Source organism: Oncorhynchus gorbuscha, linkage group LG18, assembly GCF_021184085.1.
Source record: "Oncorhynchus gorbuscha isolate QuinsamMale2020 ecotype Even-year linkage group LG18, OgorEven_v1.0, whole genome shotgun sequence".
In the NCBI taxonomy this organism is placed as follows: Eukaryota; Metazoa; Chordata; class Actinopteri; order Salmoniformes; family Salmonidae; genus Oncorhynchus; species Oncorhynchus gorbuscha.
In genome coordinates this window covers 37,738,239-37,760,616 of record NC_060190.1, presented here as the reverse complement: position 1 = coordinate 37,760,616, position 22,378 = coordinate 37,738,239, and the positions used below count along the sequence as shown (strand labels likewise).

The window sequence follows — 22,378 nt, the reverse complement described above, 5'->3', positions numbered from 1 at the left end:
CTTCTCTGTCCTCCTCCTGTCCCTCCAGGACTCCCCTGGGTCCTAAGAGTACACACACACACACACACACACACACACACACACACACACACACACACACACACACACACACACACACACACACACACACACACACACACACACACACACACACACACACACACACACACACACACACACACACACACACACACACACACACACACACACACACACACACAGTTAGGGGTTCAACATGTTTTATTTTATTTGGAAAACAGTTGCAAAAAGTAATTTAATAGCATCAGTGAAGACCAAACTGAATATTGTGAGATGAGTGGGAATTGGAAAGACATTTATTTAGCAGGCACAATGTGTTTTTAAGGCTACTATGTGAGTGAATATATCACAAATCAAATCAAATCTATAACATATATAATCTACAGTACTCTTAAATCATTCCTAGGACCATGCCTCAGGACTACCTGGCCTGATGACCCCTTGTTGTCCCCAGTCCACCTGGCTGTGTTGCTGCTCCAGTTTCAACGGTTGTGCCTGCGGCTATGGAACCCTGACCTGTTCACCGGATGTGCCGGGCAAAGGGCGCTGCTACCAGCCAGGTTACTGAGGGGCTGGGAGGTTACCGTCGTGGTAGGCTGCCTAACAGACAACCAGCGGAATTGCTCCAGCAATGTGTTCAATGCTCGGTCTTGGCGTTCTGCCAAGGTCTGGAACCCTTCCATCAGACCACGAAGCATCTCCTCGGGCTTTCCAATGGTGGCTCCTTGGGAGGAGATGGCATTGTGGAGCTGGTGCAAGTCTGCTAGGTCAGTCATGGCCAGTTCGTACTGTCAAGGCTCAGGAGAAGTCCCAGATGCAGACAGTGTCGAAGTAACAAAAGTTTATTACTAGAACAGAGGGCAGGCAAAACGACAGTTCAAGGGCAGGCAGAGGTCGGTAATCCAGATCAGTCCAAAAGGTACAGAACGGCAGGCAGTCTCAGGGTCAGGGCAGGCAGAGGTCAATAGTCCAGTGTGATATGACAAGGTTCAGAACGACAGGCAGGCTCAGGGTCAGAGCAGGCAGAAATGGTCAAAACCAGGAAAACTAGAAAACAGGAACGAGAAACAGACAGGAGCAAGGGGAAAAACGCTGGTAGGCTTGACAAACAAAAGGAACTGGCAACAGACAAACAGAGACCACAGGTATATATACACTGGGGATAATTGGGAAGATGGGCGACACCTGGAGGGGCTCCACAAGAACAAAGACAGGTGAAACAAATCAGGGTGTGACATGCACCTGTTGTATTCGGTGCATGTTTCCAAATAAAGTTTGATTTGATTTGATAGTCAAAATCCTTCTGATCAAAAGTGACATCCCACAACTAAACTGCTACATACTGACATCTGTTGGAGGAACAAAAGACTGCATTTACAGTTCTTGCAATGTCAACAATTGTGTGATTCTAACCTGGTATATGGTTATGTTTTAACGGATCCCAAGTCTGTTCTTCAACAGTTTGTCTTCATTATTCAACTTTGTTCTGACGGCAGCTCAGATCGCACTGTAATCCTCACCAAATCTTATCCTCACTTGCTGTGGAAAATAATTTTAACATGTATTATCAATATATTTTATAATTTGAAATGAAAATAGGCTTTAATATGCGGTCTCCGAAAGAGGTACCGGTTTAGTATAGGTACAACTGCTCCAGAGTCCCAGTAAGAGGACTGATAACGACCAGCAGGAGACAGGGATCAAATCCACACTTAATTTCACACCCAGGACAGGCACATACCACACACACATTTACAGAGGAGTGAACTAACGGTAATGGATTATATGAAAGAAGATAATTAAGAGCATCTTACACAGTGGTAATAAGGTGACAGCAATGTGCTATGGTAACAGTAGTGTACACAGATTAGGGTTGGGCGGTATCCAGATTTGAAACCTTCATATGGTGCCTGTGCCATTCCAGGATATTCAGTATTACACATAGTGTACACAAGGGGCACCAATTGTTTTTCAAACTGAAAAAAAGCTATGCTAACAAGTACTAAATAGTTTCTTGTACTGAATCCTAGGTAAATGCTCATTAAGTTATGCAAGTATCTCAAAACGCAGTTTGTGGCATGCACAAAACAAATATTATCTTCATCTAGGAGGGGAGGATCTCTGCTGCTGTTACCAGGAAGCTTGATCTTGCAAGCTAACGTTAGCCACTTAGCTAACATTAGCAAGTTAGCAAAACCCAGCTGGAGAGAATTGATTTGGCACATCTTAGATATTTAACTTAATAGATATGTAGCTGGCAAGCATTAGCAGTGAAGTTCATACAGTGTACCCCGTAACGGGTAAAACGTGAGCCTATCACAATAATTCAAACAAATAGACAAGAAAACTATTGGCAATTACACCATTACTCAACATTACCGCATGCCAGCTGAGTGAATTGACTTGAAAACTGGCGGTATACCCTCCAAATTGCTTTGTGGTTCGACAAGAACACTAAGGCGGAGATAAGTGGCCAAGACCGAGACGCTTGTGTACGGCAGTTGATGCATAAATTTAGGCTACAAGTGTTGTGTGCCTAATGACAATCGGCGAATGTCATTACACATTTCATTTTTTTGTAACAGATGTCTCTTTCTATCCATGAAATTGCGAGCGCACAGAGCACTGTTTTGATGGAATTATGTTGTGAGTGGACAAACGTGCCCGTGAAGCCAACAGGAGCACCTTTTGAAGTGATTGTTTGACAATCAGATGAAAACATTATGACTGGTTGTGTTTATGACATATTAAAAGGTAATACATGATAAAAGTTACATGACAAATCTTTACTAGGCCCACCGAGATATACTAAATTAATAGGGATTCTATATGTAATTTTATGATGCCCGTATCGGTAAGAAATAAAATCTACTTTCATGCCTGGGTCTACCATTTAAGATTACTGAGGTTACAGATCAGCTGGTTGTACTTGGCATAGTGAATAATTGTGCCAGGTTTGTCTATGAGAAAAGCTAGCAGCTATCCATTTTAGACCAAGGGTCTAAACCTTAGGTCTAAAAGGTTTGTGAGTACGGACAAGATAACTGTCACGTCCTGACCTTAGTTCCTTTTTTATGTCTCTATTTTGGTTGGGTCAGGGCATGAGTTGGGGTGGGCTTTCTATGTTTTCCATTCTATGTTTTGTTCTGTGTGTTATATTTCTATGTGTTTGGCCTGGTATGGTTCCCAATCAGAGGCAGCTGTCAATCGTTGTCTCTGATTGAGAACCATACTTAGGTAGCCTGTTCCCACCTGTGTTTGTGGGTAGTTGTTTCCTGTTTTGTGTTTTTTCACCTTACAGGACTGTTTTGTGTCGTTCACACTCTTTGTTGTTGTTGTTGTTGTTGTTGTTGTTGTTGTTGTTGTTGTTTTGTCTTTTTTTGTCTTTCAGTGTTCATTGTAAATTTAATTAAATAAACTGAACACTTACCAGGTTGGTCATCTGCAGTAACTGTTTGTAATTGATCATCAATAAGATAACCTTTCTCATCTCTATGGCCGAATGTCCATTCCGGTATTCAGTACTTCTCCAGTACTTTTTTCATTTTTATTTCACCTTTATTTTTAACCAGGTAGGCTAGTTGAGAGTTCTCATTTACAACTGAGACCTGGCCAAGATAAAACAAAGCAGTGTGACACAGACAACAACAGAGTTACACATGGAATAACATGGAATAAACAATAAACAAGCCAATAACACAATCAACAAGTCAATGACACAGTAGAAAAAAAGAAAGTCTATATACACCAAAATCATCCAGAGAATGATCCAATCTTCATCATTTTGACAGAAGAGCCTGTGTTGACACTGATGGAATGTGTTGTTGTTGTTGGTGCCGGCTTGGGTGCCATGTTTCCAGGTGGGAAAACTCCCTGATCAAATATATAACACAGGCACAGAAAGTAAGTACATTTGACTAAATACACAGAACATATTTTCATCAGGTCTGAAGCACTATAATTAAATTGTGAAGTTGAAGAAATAACATATAAATATTGAAGCTGTATATTACTTTCTTCCATCTACCAAAATAATCTGAAATATATTTGTTGTACTGAAATGTTCAAAATCAGTTGCATGCGACCTAGAATGCAACACAGTCAAAGTGAACTTACTCATGCATTCTCCCGTTGTCTTCTCTAACTGCAGGGGATGTTGAGAGTGGTAAGAGACTTCATACGATAGCTGGTGGGAGGAAAGGAACAGAGGATCGCCATGTGGGACATACGGCCCATGTCCTATGTATGTCTATATCATTGGATGGCAAATACCTGGCTACTGGAGACATGAATAAGTTGATCATGATCTGGGAGGCAGCAACATGTAAACACCTGTACAAGTTTATAGGACATAGAGGCCCAGTATCGGTAAAATATACTCCCTTTCACACCTTCCGATATATTAATTTTTTCCATCTGCTTTTATTCTTGCGTTCTCATCCTTTAATATTTACCTTCACAAACGGTGCCATCTCCTCCACAGGGCCTATCCTTCAGGAGGGGCACCCATGACTTGTACAGTGCTTCTCATGACCGCTCCATCAAGGTGTGGAACGTGGACGAAAATGCCTATGTGGAAACACCGTAAGTAGCTGAATAGTAATGTCTATGTTTTGGCATGTGGTTTGTGTGTTTTATTGACCATGTGTCTCCCTAGGTTTGGTCACCAGGATGTGATCACAGGGTTGGACAGTGGGAGTAGGGAGCGCTGTGTGACTGCAGGGGGGAGGGACCGCACTGTGAGGGTGTGGAAGATCGCTAAGGAGTCCCAGCTTGTGTTCCATGGCCATGAGTGAGTCCCCCTGGTCTCCTTCTCTGTGTTAGTCAGTCTCACAACACTGTATGGGCCTAGTTTTTGTTGGTGTCTATTATCCTTGTGTGTTAACATACTGGTAATGCTCCTCCCACTCATTTTCGCTATTCTCTCTCAAGGGCTCCATCGACTGTATCCAGCTCATTAACGAGGAACACATGATAACAGGCGCTGATGATGGGTAAATGTGGATTTATACTCCACTAGGTGTCGTGGTACTCCACCTCTAGCAGTTCTGCAACCACTTTGTGAGGGAATGGTTCCTTACAAATGTTTTCATTCGTCTAAAAAGCTTTCTCTCGTCCTCCCTCCAGCTCTGTCTGCCTGTGGAGTGTGAACAAGAAGAAGCCTCTTAGCATGGTGAAGGCAGCCCACGGTCGGCATGGTGACTCAGGACAGGAGCAGCCCTACTGGGTAGCAGCCGTGGCAGCTCTGCAGAATTCTGACACCGTAGCCTCAGGTACTAATGGCTGTGAGAGTCACCAGCTTTATAACACAGTTCTACACTGAGTTTACAGAACATAAACTCTTTCCTAATATTGAGTTGTCAGAGTTAGAACTGTTACAATTAAATAAGGACATTGTTTTATCGTTCTTTCATAGATATAACTTATATTCAACAATCAATATACACTGAGTATTCCAAACATTAGGAACACCTTCCTAATAGGTGTTACCCCTTTTCCCTCAGAGCAGCCTCAATTTGTCGTGGCATGGACTCTACAAGGTGTCAATCGTTCCACAGGCATGCTGACCCATGTTGACTCAAACTTCCCACAGGTTTCCAAGTTGGCTGGATGTCCTTTGGGTGGTGAGCCATAGTTGATACACACAGGAAACTGTTGAGTGTAAAAAATAAACAGCACGTTGCAGTTCTTGACACAACCCGGTGCACCAACTAGCATACACCATTCAAAGACATTTCATTTTTTTGTGTAGCCCATTCACTCTCTGAATGGCACACATACACCATCCATGTCTCAATTGTCTCAAGGCTTATACAGTTGAAGTCAGAAGTTTACATACACCTTAGCCAAATGCATTTTAACTCAGTTCGCAATTCCTGACATTTAATCTTAGTAAAACAAATCCCTTTCTTGGGTCAGTTAGCATCAACACTTTATTTTTAGAATGTGAAATGTCAGAATAACATATATATATTTTTTTAAGCTTTTATTTCTTTCATCACATTCCCAGTGGGTCAGAAGTTTACACACTCAATTCGTATTTGGTAGCATTGCCTTTAAATTATTTAACTTGGGTCAAACATTTCTGGTTGCCTTCCACAAGCTTCCTACAATAAATTGGGTGAATTTTGGCCCATTCCTCCTGACAGAGCTGGTGTAACTGAGTCAGGTTTGTAGGCCTCCTTGCTCGCACACGCTTTTTCAGTTCTGCCCACACATTTTCTATAGGATTGAGGTCAGGGCTTTGTGATGGCCACTCCAATACCTTGACTTTATTGTCCTTAGGCCATTTTGCCACAACTTTGGAAGTCATTGTCCATTTAGAAGACTCATTTGCGACCAAGCTTTAACTTCCTGACTGATGTCTTGAGATGTTGCTTCAATATATTCACATACTTTTCCTCCCTCATGATGCCATCTCTTTTGTGAAGTGCACCAGTCCCTCCTGCAGCAAAGCACCCCCACAACATGATGCTGTCACCCCCGTGCTTCACGGTTGGGATGGTGTTCTTTGGCTTGCAAGCCTCCCCCTTTTTCCTCCAAACATAACGATGGTCGGTATGGCCAAATGGTTCTATTTTTGTTTCATCAGACCAGGGGATATTTCTCCAAAAAGTACAATCTTTTACCCCATGTGCAGTTGCAAACCGTAGTCTGCCTTTTTTATGGTGGTTTTGGAGCAGTGGCTTTCGGGTATGTCGAAATAGGAGTTGTTTTACTGTGGATATCGATACTTGTGGCCTTGTTTCCTCCAGCGTCTTCGCAAGGTCCTTTGCTGTTGTTCTGGGATTGATTTGCACTTTCTGCAACAAAGTACGTTCATCTCTAGTAGACAGAATGCGTCTTCTTTCTGAGCGGTATGACGGCTGCGTGGTCCCATGGTGTTTATACTTGCTTACTATTGTTTGTACAGATGAATGTGGTACCTTCAGGCATTTGGAAATTGCTCCCAAGGATGAACCAGACTTGCGGGGGTCTACCATTTTTTTTCTCTGAGGTCTTGGCTGATTTATTTGGATTTTCCCATGATGTCAAGCAAAGAGACACTGAGTTTGAAGGTATGCCTTGAAATGCATCCACAGGTACACCTCCAATTGACTCAACCTAATTGACATCATTTATCAGAAGATTCTAAAGCCATGACATTTTCTGGAATTATACAAGCTGTTTATAGGCACAGTCAACTTAGTGTATGTAAACTTCTGACCCACTGGAATTGTGATACAGTGAAATAATCTGTCTGTAAACAATTGCAGGAAAAATTACTTGTCATGCACAAAATAGATGTCCTAACCGACTTGCCAAAGCAATAGTCCGTTAACAAGAAATTTGTGGAATGATTGAAAAACACATTTTAGTGACTCCAACCTAAGTGTATGCAAACTTCCAACTTCAACTGTTAGTCCTTTAAACTGTCACCTCCCCTTCATCTACACTGATTTGAAGTGGATTTAACAAGTGACTTCAGTAAGGGATCAGTCTCATGGAAGGAGCCGGTGTTCTTAATGTTTTGTATACTCTGTGTATACACCAAGCACGGCAGCACTATTGACACGTTGCCTCGGCTGTGAGAGTCCTATTCACCAACCTTACTATACACTGTCTCTTCTATACACACACCCTATGAGTTATTTAACAATCAACCCCAAACTTCTACCTCCTTGCTATAATGCATACTGTAAATCTACGTAGGTAGCGTAGGAAAATCAGCATGCTCGCATTCATAGCAGACTTGGACATCATTTCGCAATTGACCGCTAGTATTTACCTGTCCAATTGATGATTCTGTAATTGAACAACGGTAGTCTCGTCACTGCAGGTTCCCACAACTCTAAGGTGCAGCTGTGGAAATGTGGTCAGGGGTTCCGTCATCTGGAGCCTCTCTTCAGCGTCCCTGTGGTAAGCAAGTCCCAGCTACACTGCTCCATACCTAATACACCTTGTGTTGTGTAGCATAAAAATATGTGGGTAGCACCATTGGCTATAATTCAAACATTAAGCATTGGGCCCATTTATATATGTGTATGAGGAATTGCCTAGTAAGAGTGTTCTGCACTAAAACATCCGTCTTCTCAATACAGCATATTTGTTTTCTTTTCGTGTAGAATGGTTTTGTCAACAGTCTAAAGTTCTCCAGTTCTGGGAAGTTCCTGGTGGCAGGAGTAGGACAGGAGCACAGGTAGGTACCCACCTACTTGCCTGTCATACAGAGATATAGCCCAGAGCATACTTACTAGCATTATAGACTGACTTGTTGATTGATCATATAATCAGTCTACCCTTTTCTTTAAACACGCCTGTTTTCAGTATTCTGTATTGAAGTAGTTGCCATGAGGACCGTTGTCCACGTGGTGGCACTGTTATTTCACCCTCAAATCCTTAAGACCGCCTCAGTGGCAGTGATGGCATTACCTACTTTCCTTATTATAAGATTAAATGGCATCTTATGTACCGCATAATTTTACTCATAACTTCATTCATGCATTAGCTCTGTGTTGTCAACCGTCTTTGTTTTTGTTAAAACGGTCGTTGTTTTCAGGCTTGGTCGGTGGTGGAGACTGAAAGAAGCGAAGAACGGACTCTACATTATTCCTCTGAAACGACGACAAGAAGAGGTGAATGGAGAAAAGAATGGGGGAGTAGCTGATCTGTGTATGCCTTAGAATATAATATGTATGACATTTGATTTTGTAAATTAAATTCTTTCCAGAAATACTATCTGTATTACTGCCTATTAATTAACTACAGTAAATGATTTGTTAGAAAACAACTTTCATTCTATTTTCAAATCTCATTGAAGTCTTGTGTTGTCTGCATCTAATATGGGTCTGTGCTGTTGGTGCCTGTATTCTCTCAGCTACACAGCTTGTGGACTGTAGATCGAAAAAATCCCCTGTGATTTGGTTATTTGAAAATGAAATTATTTAACAACTTTTGTGTCACCAGAGGTTGAGTTAATGCAGGATTCTGTGTTCTTCATGCAAAAAAAGATATGCTAGAACACATCTGGCTGCATTTTTGTAATTGCTTCAACTTTAGTCAGGGTTTGTTACAACTCGTGAATGTAAAAGGAGTAGTTTTGTGCTACAGTTGCACTTCTCCAATTGTGTGAAATTTGCTCTCATTGGATCACCAGCGGGTCATTTCCTCAGGTGTTGTTTTTCAAATGCAAGATTATTTACAAGCAAAACATGTATTAATGTAGCTGGCTACATGCTATCATAAACATTAGAAATGTATGCATTCATGATTTTTGCAAAAAAATAAAATATTGGCCTTTCATTGTAAGCCAGTTTACTTGTGGCTGCTAGCCAAACAGCGTTCCTCTTCTGTCATCTGACAAACAATTTTCTACCAACTGTTGCAATAATGTATTATGTGTGGAAAACTAGTGGCATGCTCCTTCTCTATTGAATCAAAACACTCTTTACTTTAAATATAAAATGCAGATGAAATGGTTTAAAATGCATATTTCCAATCTTAAATGAGAAGGTTGAACTCTGGAATATAGGTGGTGCACGGACCATAGCTTTGGTGGCCTAGCCGGTGGCCCCCTCTCCTACCATACGGCGTAAAAAAACATATGTCACATGCGACGAATACAACGGGTGTAGCCCTTACTGTAGACTGCTTACTTACAAGCCCCTAACCAACAATGCAGTTCAAGAAATGGTTAAGAAAATATTGACTAGAAGTATAAAGTAACACAATAAAATAGAGGCTATATTCCGGGGGTACTGAGTCAGTGTGCGGGGAGAAAGGTTAGTTGATGTATTTTGTAGATGGGGGGGTAAAGTGACTTATACATAGCTCAGCAGCATAAAAACAAAAGGTGGGGGGTCAATGTAAACAGTCCAGGTGGCCATTTTGATTAATTGTTCAGCAGTGTTGGGGGTAGAAGCTGTTAAGGAGCCTTTTGGACCTGGACTTTTATTTGTGTAAAATAAAGTTTTTAATTATTAACTAGTCAAGTCTTGGCACTCCGATACTGCTTGCTGTCCTGTAGCAGAGATAAGTCTATGACTGGTGTCTTTGATTTAAAAAAATGTGGGGCCTTCCTCTGACACCGGCTAGTGTATATAGGTCTTGGATGGCAGGAAGCCTGGCCCCAGTGATATATGGGCCATACTCACTACCCTCTGTAGTGGATTATGGTCGGATGCCGAGCAATTGCCATACCAGGTGGTGAGACAACCGGGCAGGATGTTCTTGATGGTGTGGTTGTAGGACGTTTTGAGGATCTGGGGACCCATGCCCAATCTTTTTGTCTCCTGACGGGGTAACGGTGTTGTCGTGTCCTCTTCATGACTGTCTTGGTGTGTTTGGACCATGTTAGTTTGTTGGTGATGTGGACACCAAGGAACTTGAAGCTCTCAACCTGCTCCACGACAGCCACTTCGAAGTGAATGGGGGTGGTGTGTTCGGCCCTCCTTTTCCTGTAGTTCAGGATAATCCCCTTTGTCTTGCTCACGTTGAGGGAGATGTTCTCCTGGCACCACACTGCCAGGTATCTGACCTCCCAAAAGGCTGTCTCATCCTTGTTGGTGATCAGGCCTTCGAATCAAATCAAAGTTTATTTGTCACGTGCGCTGAATACAACCTTACAGTGAAATGCTTACATCCAGGCTCAACAACTAGTGTCAAAAAGGTGTGTGTGGGTAAGTAAAGAAATAAAACAGTAAAAAGACATTTGAAAATAAGAGTATCAAGGCTTTATACAGACACCAGTTAGGCTTTTTGAGGTATGTACATCTAGGTATGGTTAAAGTGACTACATATATATGATTAACAGAGTAGCAGTAGTGTAAAAAGAGGGGTTGGCGGGTGGTGGGACGCAATGCAGATAGCCCGGTTAGCCAATGTGCAGGAGCACTGGTTGGTCGGGCCATTTGAGGTAGCATGTACATGAATGTATAGTTAAAGTGCCTATGCATATAAAATAAACAGAGACAAGCAGCAGTGTAAAAAGGGGTTGGGGGGGCACACAATGCAAATAGTTCGGGTAACCATTTGGTTACCTGTTCAGGAGTCTTATTGCTTGGGGGTAAAACCTGTTGAGAAGCCTTTTTGTCCTAGACTTGGCGCTCTGGTACCGCTTGCCATGCGGTAGTAGAGAGAACAGTCTATGATGGGTGGCTGGGGTCTTCGACAATTTTTAGGGCCTTCCTCTGACATCGCCTGGTGTAGAGGTCCTGGATGGCAGGCAGCTTTGCCCAGTGACGTACTGGGCCGTACCATGTAGTGATGCAACTGGTCAGGATGCTCTCGATGTTGCAGCTGTAGAACCTTTTGGGGATCTCAGGACCCATGCCAAATCTTTTTAGTTTCCTGAGAGGGAATAGGCTTTGTCGTGCCCTCTTCACGACTGTCTTGGTGTGTTTGGAACATTCTAGTTTGTTGTTGATGTGGACTCCAAGGAATTTGAAGCTCTCAACCTGCTCCACTACAGCCCCGCTGATGAGAATAGGGACGTACTCAGTGCTCCTTTTCCTGTAGTCCACAATCCATCTCCTTAGTCTAAGTTACGTTGAGTGATAGGTTGTTATTCTGGCACCACCCGGCCAGGTATCTGACCTCCTCCCTATAGGTTGTCTCGTCGTTGTTGGTGATCAGACCTACCACTGTTGTGTCGTCTGCAAACTTAATGATGGTGTTGGAGTCGTGCCTGGCCATGCAGTCGTGGGTGAACAGGGAGTACAGGAGGGGACTGAGCGCTCACCCCTGAGGAGCTCCAGTGTTGAGGATCAGTGTGGCAGATGTAGAAAAATTCTATTCAAAAGTGGGGGAATATAGGGCTTGAAATGACCTGAAATGTTTTATAAATATAGTAACAATGAAATTATAAAGACTTACTATAAGATATCACTGTATTGTAAAATATGGACATATTTAGTGACAGCCCAAATTTGGCCCCATTTTTATATGGCTGACGACCGAGCATTTTCTGCCAAGCATCCTCTGAGCGATGCAGAGACAACATTTAAATGTCTGCAGACTTGTTACAACTTCAGCCTTACGCACAACATGTTTTCCTCCCTCTGTGACCAAGAGGAATGGTTGTTTCAATTCTACAAAATTATTATGTTTTTCTTCATGTTGAGAGCTCTAAATGAGATGAAACCACAATTGCTGAAATTGCTAGACTGTTCCCTTTTTAATAGATCTCCCAGGCTCTAGCGCCATTGCTCAGAGGGATCCCAGAAAAGGATGAGCTGTAAAATGTGACACGTCACCTCCCTACGTGAATGTAGGGTGTGAAACCTGACACTTCAAGTCAACTCTGCTGACAGTGGTAGTGCAATGCAGACATATGGTGTTTTCTGACACTATAAGGCACTGGACACTGGCTTTGTACACAAATGTCAGTTGGAACCGGTCCAGAACCTCTCAAAGTCCCCTAAATAGGGGACTTTGCATCCTTTAGCCATTGGAATATTCACACTCGGTGCTGGGTAATAATCAGTGTTTTGCTCAGTATTGATGGTCGATCCAGAATGCTGATACACCTGCAACATTTAAGGAGATTATATTTCTGAGGTTATTAAGATGAGGTAGTGGCTCTTTACAATTCATTGCTGGTGTCTCTGGAGTTTTGGGAACAAAATAAACACTGACAATTTGTTTTCATAATAAAAAATAACACTTTATTTACATAAATTACAAGAAAGCACAAACTGGTTCACCAAAGTCTACGTTAAAACATTGTCCATGCTGATAGTAGCCTAGTTTTTAAATCACCACTTTCACTATGGTTAATCTCATGTCATTCAAATGTATACTGAACAAAAATATAAACGCAACAATGTCAAAGATTTGACTGAGTTACAGTTCATATGAGGAAATCAGTCAATTGAAATGAATTCATTAGGCCCTAGTCTATGGATTTCACATGACAGGGAATACAGATATGCATCTGTTGGTTACAGATACCTTAAAATATGGGCCTCAGGATCTCGTCACTGTATTTTTGTCCATTCAAATTGCCATTGATAAAATGCAATTGTGTTCATTGTGTTAGTTTATGCCAGCACATATAACCCCACTGCCACCATGGGGCACTCTGTTCACAATGGCATCAGCGGTTGGACATACTGCCAAATTCTCTAAAATGTTGGAAGTGGTTTATGGTAGAGAAATTAACATTACATTCTCTGGCAACAGCTCTGATGCACATTCCTGCAGTCATTATGCCAGTTACACGCTCCCTCAACTTTAAACATCTGTGGCATTGTGTTGTGTGACAAAAATGCACATTTTAGTGGTCTTTTATTGTCCCCAGCATAAGGTGCACCTGTGTAATGATCATGCTGTTGAATCAGCTTCTTCATATGCCACACCTGTCAGGTGGATGGATTAGTTTAGCAAAGGAGAAAATCTCACCAACGGGGATGTTAACAAATTTGTGCACCAAATTTAAAATAAATAAGCTTTTTGTGCTTAGGGATAATTTCTGGGATCTTTTATTTCAGCTCATTAAACATGGGACCAACACTTTACATGTTGCATTTATATATATTTTTCAGTGTAGTGTAAGAAGCAGGGGGACAAAATAATTCAATAGGTGTTTTGTGTTAATAATACTAACTCTAGTAGTTGGAAGAGAAGTAAAACGTTTGGATATTGTATTCACATAACTGTATGACACCATGAACCACCTTATTCACAATACGGATTCTCTGTACTGACAGTGGCGTACAGCTAGGGTTGCAAAGCTACCGGTAATTGACCGAAGCTACTGGAATCTTCTGGAATTTTGGTAATTAACATAATCTATTTCAATCTATAGCTATGTTTCCATCCAATTGCGACAGATCTTAATGCAAATATTCTAAAATCTCTATAAAAACAATATGCGCATACAATATGGTCATATTTCCATCAAATTGACTTGTGACTTTTGTGGTTGAATTTCTATTCCCATGTTAAATGGGTTTCCATCTTATTTTCAACTCTTCTGATGGTTTTGTCAGCATATGTTTTGCGTTATATAGCGAATGTGTCCACTCTGGTCTTGGCACATGCTCTAGCCAACAGCTGGCAGGTACAATGCAGGTATAGCCTACATGATGATATTATTATGTACAAGAGTGAGATTATTTTCATTTGTCAAACAGCAGCCAAGCATTGATTATCGTGTCACCAGAATAAGTCCCTCGATATTTATTGGAAAGTAGCATCAAGCTCATGACTGTCCACTTTCACCACCCTGTGACGTTCATATTTTAATTCATCTGTAGCCTAATAAACTGCATGCTTTCCTGAGTTGTAGTGGGAGGACCAAACAACATACCATCGTGTGACTCCCAAGTTTACAATATTTGCGCATAAAGGAGTTTCCATTACAATTCCTCGCATAATTAATTTTACGCACACAAAAAGATTCCACCTTGTCTAGTGTGTTTTGTTGACATTTGGAAAGTTAACAAATTAGCCTTTTCCATCAGGACTGTTGTGCAATTCTTTTTCCTACATGTACTTTACACACATTTGGGATGGAAAACTGATCTTTGTTAATTTATACTTGAATAAAAAAAAAAATTAATATATGGTATTCATTTTTTATATCTGTGTGCATATTGTCCATGAGTTTCTAGTGGATAGACCATAAAGTTCAGGAAAATCTAGCCTAATTAATGAAAAAAGCATCTAATCAACAATTGTTTTCATTAACTCTTCAAACTATTGACTTATTTCACAACTGCCACCAGTTTGATTCCAAAACATTTACAACATAGACATTGAAATAGTCAAATAAATGTGTAAAACATAAACACCAATGGTGTTCACTTAGTTGATGGTTTATATTTAGGATAATGTTTTACTGCTTGTCTTTGTATTTTTTATTTTAAAATCAACTTATTGAATTATTTCATAATTACAGACACCTGTGATAATCTGAGGTACTAAAAAGGCCACTCGATTCCAAAAGAAACCTGAAAATGACCAAAATTCTGGTAGTGTACTGGTAAACTTAGAAAGTTTTCAGTAATATACCCTCCCTTTGCAACCCTTCATACAGCAGTGCATTCGACGACAAGTCTATCCTGAAACCAAATAAAATCAATGCAAATGTTGTTAAATCTATACCAAAAGGATTTACACTCATACGTTACGTAATACTGGTATGTATAGTCATAATTTAGCTTTCACAGTCCTCTGTCTGACTAGAGAGCCTCTACTTGTCTCTACTGTAAATGGGACTTGAGATATGGCATGAGCGTTATGTCATCAGCAGCTTTGTTGGATGAGGGGGGGGTGATTTCAGATGGCACTGTAGCTTGTGTTTGGAGAACGGAGGAATGATACAAGCAGCTCAACCTTCTTCACAAAGAGGATGTAGTGGAGTCCACCACCTCGCGACCGTTACACACCGTTGTTACCGCTGTTGGCACACAGGCAGAGAGAGGCTGACGCAACAATAATAATACAAAATAGAGAGTAAAAATGTGAAACACCATTTTTTTTAAAGAAAATACAAATAACTTGCTTGTTTTTCACATTGATTAAAGCTAAAATATTTAACTTAGGGATCTGGTTTTAGTACATTTTAGTAGTCTTCTGCATATGCCTATACAGTTGCCAAACGCAACAGACACCTCTACCACTGTGATCATAAATATCAGTAGACCTATGTATGTTTCAGATGATGGCTCACTATTTTTGGAACCCATAACCAAATCTTGTGTGCTTTGGTCAGCAACATTTATGTCATGAAATGTATGTCATGTTCACCAACAATGACTGAAACGTTCATATTTTCCAGTGATGGCTACCTTTCGACGAGCTGGGGACGGAGGCTGATGTTGTGGTGACCGTGGCCCCGAAGCGGTTGGCAGGCACCCTTAGTGTAGTCACATTCTTCTGGGGCTGGAATAGGATGATGTGGACCTTAGGAGCGAAGAGACAGCCTAGCACCACAGAGCCACTCAGACTGACAGAGATACACATGGTGGTGGTCTGAACCTGTATAGGGAGATAGAGGAGACAGGTTGAATCATCAGGATTCACTGAATATACTGATAGGGCTGGGGTCTTTTAGTCCTGACAAAGATGGAGCTCTATTCCAAGACCAGTGACTGTAGTGGTCTTTTGCTATCTGCCATTTCTGCCAACCAGTTGAGCTGTTCTCAGCATCTCTGGTGGACCAAACTGATGGAAATCTCATTCAACTGTGCCCACTAATGACTGGCACTGCTGTCTGTCCTGGCAGATTCACAAAACACTTCTTGTGCAAAAAAGAAGCTTCTTAAAAGTTCATGTGATAGTTTCTAAGTGAAATTCTTCAACAATATCTTAAGATGTAATGAATTTCTTACAAACTTCTCCAATATCTTCTTAAAATATTTGTCGCTAGGCAACTGTTTTTGCTAGCTATCCAGCTAGCAATGGCAATAATGTTAGTATATTTCTTACTGAGATTCCTGTTCTAAAACGTGTTCTTGGGTTTAAAATAATCAATCCTGAAATTTTCAGATTAAGTTTCTGAGTGAATTAAACGTTCAATTGCTTTCATGAGCTTGTTCTCTCACTGCCCTGAGTTTAAGACAAGGGTTTAGCTATCTTGGAATTAAGATGACTTTATTTTCAAGAATCTAATTTCTTCTTCACTTTTTGCTTTTAGGAGAAACATAAGAAATAGCGCAAGCATATTTCCAAGAACCTTTTTAAGGAATAGCAACTTTGCTTAACTTTCGTCTTAAGCCTATGGTTAAAACATGGCAGTTAAGAAGAAATGTCTTCTTTAAAAGGTTCTGTGAATCTGGGCCCTGGGTTGTCATCATGAGCCCATCGTGAATCTGCTCTGACTCCTATCCTGTGATTACTCAGTCTTCCCAGCCAATAGGCTGCCTCCTACCACTGCTGTTTCCGCATGCAACGATCACCAGTTCGCACAACAGTATGGTCTGACTCTGAGCATCAAAGCACATCTATGTAGTACATTAACAGCATGCACAATCCAGAATAGTATGATGGAAGGATTTCAGATTTGTTTCTGTTGAATTTGAACTCCATTTCACCCTGATGAAATAACACTATGACAGTGTGAAACAGCTTTTGTCCAAGTCACAGTTGAGTGTCAATTTCCAAGAGCCCTTCGCTGACCTCAACAAGCATCAGGTTTGATAATAGATATATATGCATGTATGTAAAGATACAGTAGGCATTTAGCTACCTAGGAGCTATTCAATGCATATTTTAACACAAGATCATTTAACGAACCATGGCACTGGACTAGATCAATAGCCTTGAGCTTTAAGAGAGAGAGAGAGAAGATGACTTAGAAATCAGGAGAGAAAGAGAGAGAAAAAAGTCTGCCATTTCACGGTTGATGGAAGTACCGTCTGGAATATCGAATGTCCATGTCCATATGAGACCCCAGGTTCATTGAAATTCAATGAACAACACAGCTTGTCTTTCATGTGAGAACATCTCCAATGTTGAAATGCAGGATGCGGAAGCCCAACTGCTGTCATTATTAATGGCATACAGAGAGCAAAGCGTTCTGTTGCATAGCCAAAACCTCTTCCTAGCTTCATTATTCTGTCTACCACAGCTCCAATATGAACACTCATCATCTATATTCAATATGTACACTCATCCTAATACTGTTCATACAGTCTCTCAGTCATTTCTAGCCTGCTTTCTCACCCCTTCTCTCAAACTTTTCTCTTCCAACTCAGGTGTTTTTCGCTAGTACATAGAACACCATAGAGATGATGAGGAGATAGCCTGGGGAGACTCATGATTCTGATGCAAGACCAATATGAGACTCCCTCCCCCTCTCCTTTCTCCTCCCAGAGCCCAGTGGCACACCAACACCAACCGGACAGGCATTAGACTAGACTAGATTCAGCCTTGGGTCCCAGTTATCATACAACCTGGACTGAACTTTTGTGTCAGTTGTATACATATTGTCTCTCTTTATCTTGCTTACATGCCAACAAAGACTGCATAGGTCTGAAACAGGGCGATGAAAGCACCTTTAAGCTATATTTTATATATAGATATAATATATACAGTAAGTCATCTATCCTGTTAGGCTGTATTATGGTGTCATATTGGGCTCGTCATTTGGGTGTTGAGAAGGGGCACACTGGGTCACTGGGTCTGGGTGTTCATTAGTTGATTAGTCGATCAGTTAAGCAGATGGCTATCTGTAGATGACTAAGACAATCTTAGCATCAGGCCCTCAGAAGCCCAGCTATTCCCTTGTTTGAACTGATCTCAGCTGAGAACTGGAAAACGAAGCCGTGGCAATATTGTAGAGGAATGCTGGGAACAACCCACTGGGCATGGACATCAGTTTAACATCTACTTTTGATTTACATTTGGTTGAGTTGTCAACTAACGTGAATTCAATGTGAAATCAACAAAAAATTCCGCCATGTCATTGGATTTAGGTTCAAAATACGAAGGTCCCTTACGTTGATGACTTTTTTTTCAAATCCAATCAGTTTTTCACCTTGATTCAACGTTATCATATAGAATGTTTGGGTTGAAATGACGTGGAAACATTGATTCAACCAGTTTTTGCCCAGTGGGAAGAGTCTTCCTATCTAAATTCCCTGGGGGAAATCTCCTGCACAATTTCATTGTCGATGTTAGAAGGGAGAAAAAAAAGCATTATTTTCAATTCAGAATGTAATGTATATAAATGGCAATACTGGAGTTTTAGATTAGATAAGGAATGTCATTTGGAGAATGACTATACGAGGAATGATCAAAATGATGATGATGATGATCAAAAGGAATTCATGTACAGTATGTCACCTAGATCCATTGGTACATTAAAGACACATTCACAGACTTATAGATTTCTTTAATAATGAAAATATACCCACCGTGTCATTAATATCGTAATGACCCTAGTGTTAGGTACAATTACCTTGTTCTACTCCGTCATTTCATTACAATATATTGGTTGGGGTTGTAAAATTCCAGTAACTTTCTCCAAATTCCCAGATTGTCCAGAAGTCCTGGTTAGAATATTCCCAGAATCAGAAGGGGAATAAGCAGGAAATCTGGAACTCTCCAACCAAGATTTCTGGAAAATCTAGACATTTTGGTAAAGTTACCAGCATTTTACAACCCTAATTGGAGTATATTTTTACCACTCACCCTGTAGTCGCTGGCTGTGACGTAGAAGATGGGTTGGAAGGCCAGCCAGATGATACAGGTGGTGTACATGGTGAACCCAATGAACTTGGCCTCGTTAAAGTTCTCTGGACACTTCCTGGTCTTAAAGGCGTAGACTGTGCAGAGGACGATTAGGACGCAGTTGTAGGCCAGAGCGGCCAGCATGCTGGAGTCCTTGCTGTTGCACTTCAGGGTGACTATATCCCTCCTTTCGGGGCTCACCTCCATATAATTAAATAGAACAGAACCATATTAGGAAATAGAGTAGTGTATACAGTATATTAATATAGAATATTATTATATATTTCTATGCTCATGTGATGGGCAATAATATCACTGTGCTTCATTAACAGTATAGCTTTCTTCCCTGAACCTCACTGGGCTGGAACCAGGGATCATCTGCTCTGCAAACATACATGACCCCCCCCCCCACTTGACAAAAGCTAATGAGTTGATAGCTAGTGTGGAAACATTTCAGGCTAGGGAGTGATGTTAGGAATCCAACTCTGTTACGCCACCTCCTTCCTGACGCCAGGCATCTCCACCAGGAGCCAGACCACAGCCACCAGGAGCTGACAGGAGATAAGTCCGCCGCAGATGGCCACCTGGGAGGCTGGGCTGATGAACCGCGGCCGTGTGGCCCCGTCCTTCACCCCGCTGAAGATCCTCGCGATGCGGTTGGTCTTAGTGAGCAGCGCCGAGTAGCACACGGCGAAGGAGGTTCCCAGGCCTAGTCGACGTAGGGTACACACGGCCATCGAGGGCTTGGCGATGTAGATGAAGGTCATGCTGTAGCACATTAGGACTCCGAGTAGGAGGATATAGGACAGCTCCCGGCCGCTGGCTTTGACCACAGGGGTGTCATTGTTCTTGAAGAACAGGCCCACCACGGAAAGGGTACACAACATGCCCAGGCAGGAGATGGTGACGGGCCCAATAGCCCAGGCATCCTAAATCAAATGAAGGTTTATTTAAAGTGTTATTTCACACTTAAATGTCTCAAAACTCAGACACATATTTTAAAAAGAGGAGAAAAATAAGGTAAAACAGTGACAATTACCTCCCAGTGGATGTACTCCTCTGGGAGGTCGAAGCAGCCTGTCAGGTTGGCCTGGGGCCACTGTCCGAAGCTGCAGTCTGCACAGGTGAACTCATCCAGCAGGTACTGGTAGGGCTGGCAGGGGAAATAGATAGTTTGTAGATGTTCTGTAGATGTTTAACTAACTATCAACAATATTTCAACTTACTATCCACTTACCCTAGCCCTAAACTTAACCTTAATCCTAACCCCACCCAAAAAAGGTAGTGCATATTCAACCGGCAGAAATGAATGGCGCCGGGCGGAACACACCCTCAAAGAGAGCTGCTGACTATCGGAGGATAAACGATACAATGAAAAAATAAATGAATCTCTCCTTGCTTGTGGATGTATTACCTGGCAGGGGATGCAGATCCAGCAGCACACATCTCCAGGCTGCATGCTCTTCACCTCGTTCTTCCTGCAAGGATCACTGCACTGGGAGGTGGGGGGCACTCCGGCTGGGCCCCTCCATGGCACCTGGCTGGTATTCAGGATCAGGCCCTGGGCCCAGTAACCCACCTGAAGAGGAAAGGAGAGATACTTTATTCTTCTTCCTTTTTCCCATCCCCAGACACACACACAGGGTCAGCCGTGGTTCAGCACTCCTGGAAGAAGAGCTACATACCTTCCTATACACGTATTTATCATCCTGTTTGTGATAGTGAAAGATGTTGTAGCGGCCCAGACTGTCCCCGTAGGCGTCAAAACGCACAATGTTCTCCGTGTCGGCAGGTCTGAAGGGAGCTGAGGGGGAACAGAAATACTGTATATCAATGATGACATTTCAGAAGAAAGAACAACTCTCCATTTTAGTTAGATATTGAGTTTTAATATAGAGTCTCTAGTCATCTGGTTTTCTCACAAAGAAATCACAATTGAGATGTCAATGTTTCCTTTATCTTATCCGTTTGCTTTTTAATTAATTTATTTAATGCAACATATATTCATGAGGCATCTTCTCAAAATAGTGCACACTGTTTGCCTACTCTAACTACGCATCTTACTGAGTCCCTATTTGTTACTGGTCCCACTGCAAATCAAATCATCACCAAACCCTTTTCAACAGGGACACAAACATAAACTGCGAAACCAATCTCACGGTCAATTCAGATCTGCATTTGTTTCAAATTGCCCCAATGTACCAATATTGATGATTAAATATAACATTTAATACTCAATTATAATTAGACATCATTCTAGGACTAGCTCAGGTAATAACAGGATTACTATGTGATTCTGAGCTGCTTCCGGTCTGTTCTTACATTCTGTGTTGTCACATTGAAAATAAGAAATGTAAGAATAGATTAAATGTATTATTTCTGATGACATGAATGGTACATTATATATACAAATGTATGTGGACAATCCTTCAAATGACTGGATTTGGCTATTTTAGACACACCTGTTGCTGACAGGTGTATAAAATCAAGCACACACCCATGCAATCTCCATACATAAACATTGGTAGTAGAATGGCCTTACTGAAGAGCTCAGTTACTATCAACGTGGCAGTGTCATAGGATGCCACCTTTCCAACAAGCAGTTCATCAAATTCCAGCCCTGCTAGAGCTGCCCCAGTCAACTGTAAGCTCTGTTATAGTGAAGTGGAAATGTCTAGGAGCAACAATGGCTCAGCCGCAAAGTAGTAGGCCACACAAGCTCATAGAACGGGACCGCCGAGTGCAGAAGCACGTAGCAACACTCACTACCGAGTTCCACATTACCACTGGAAGCAACGTCGGCGCAAGAACTGTTCGTCGGGAGCTTCATGAAATGGGTTTCCATGGCCCGAGCAGCAGCACACAAGCCTAAGATCACCATGTGCAATGCCAAGCGTCGGCTGGAGTGGGGTAAAGCTAGCCGCCATTGGACTCTGGAGCAGTGGATATTATTTCTCTGGAGTGATGAATCACACTTCAACATCTGGCAGTCCGATGGACGAATCTGGGTTTGGCGGATGCCAAATCTTAACACTACAGCATACAATGATATTCTAGACGATTCTGTGCTTCCAACGTTGTGGCAAGAGTTTGGGGAAGGCCCTTTCCAGTTTCAGCATGACAATGCCCCTGTGTACAAAGCAAGGTTCCTACAGAAATGGTTTGTCGAGATCGGTGTGGA

The 22,378-nt window shown here is 41.7% G+C and overlaps 1 protein-coding gene and 1 pseudogene across 1 annotated transcript in view; one reads left to right on the top strand and one right to left on the bottom strand.

Annotated features, from left to right (window-relative positions):
• The first annotated feature begins 3,889 nt into the window (after positions 1-3,889).
• LOC124004151 lies at positions 3,890-8,702 on the top strand (annotated as a pseudogene).
• Positions 8,703-13,273: 4,571 nt separating this feature from the next.
• LOC124003463 (metabotropic glutamate receptor 2-like) overlaps positions 13,274-22,378 on the bottom strand; it is a 73,803-nt gene continuing 64,698 nt past the window's right edge. Inside the window, exons 6-12 of the mRNA XM_046311741.1 lie at positions 20,883-21,001; positions 20,612-20,776; positions 20,237-20,350; positions 19,695-20,126; positions 19,159-19,398; positions 15,813-16,002; positions 13,274-15,421 (exon numbers count right to left, since the gene is read on the bottom strand). Coding sequence (XP_046167697.1) covers positions 15,363-15,421; positions 15,813-16,002; positions 19,159-19,398; positions 19,695-20,126; positions 20,237-20,350; positions 20,612-20,776; positions 20,883-21,001 — 1,319 coding nt within the window. The 3' untranslated portion in view covers positions 13,274-15,362. The remainder of the gene's footprint in view (positions 15,422-15,812; positions 16,003-19,158; positions 19,399-19,694; positions 20,127-20,236; positions 20,351-20,611; positions 20,777-20,882; positions 21,002-22,378) is intronic.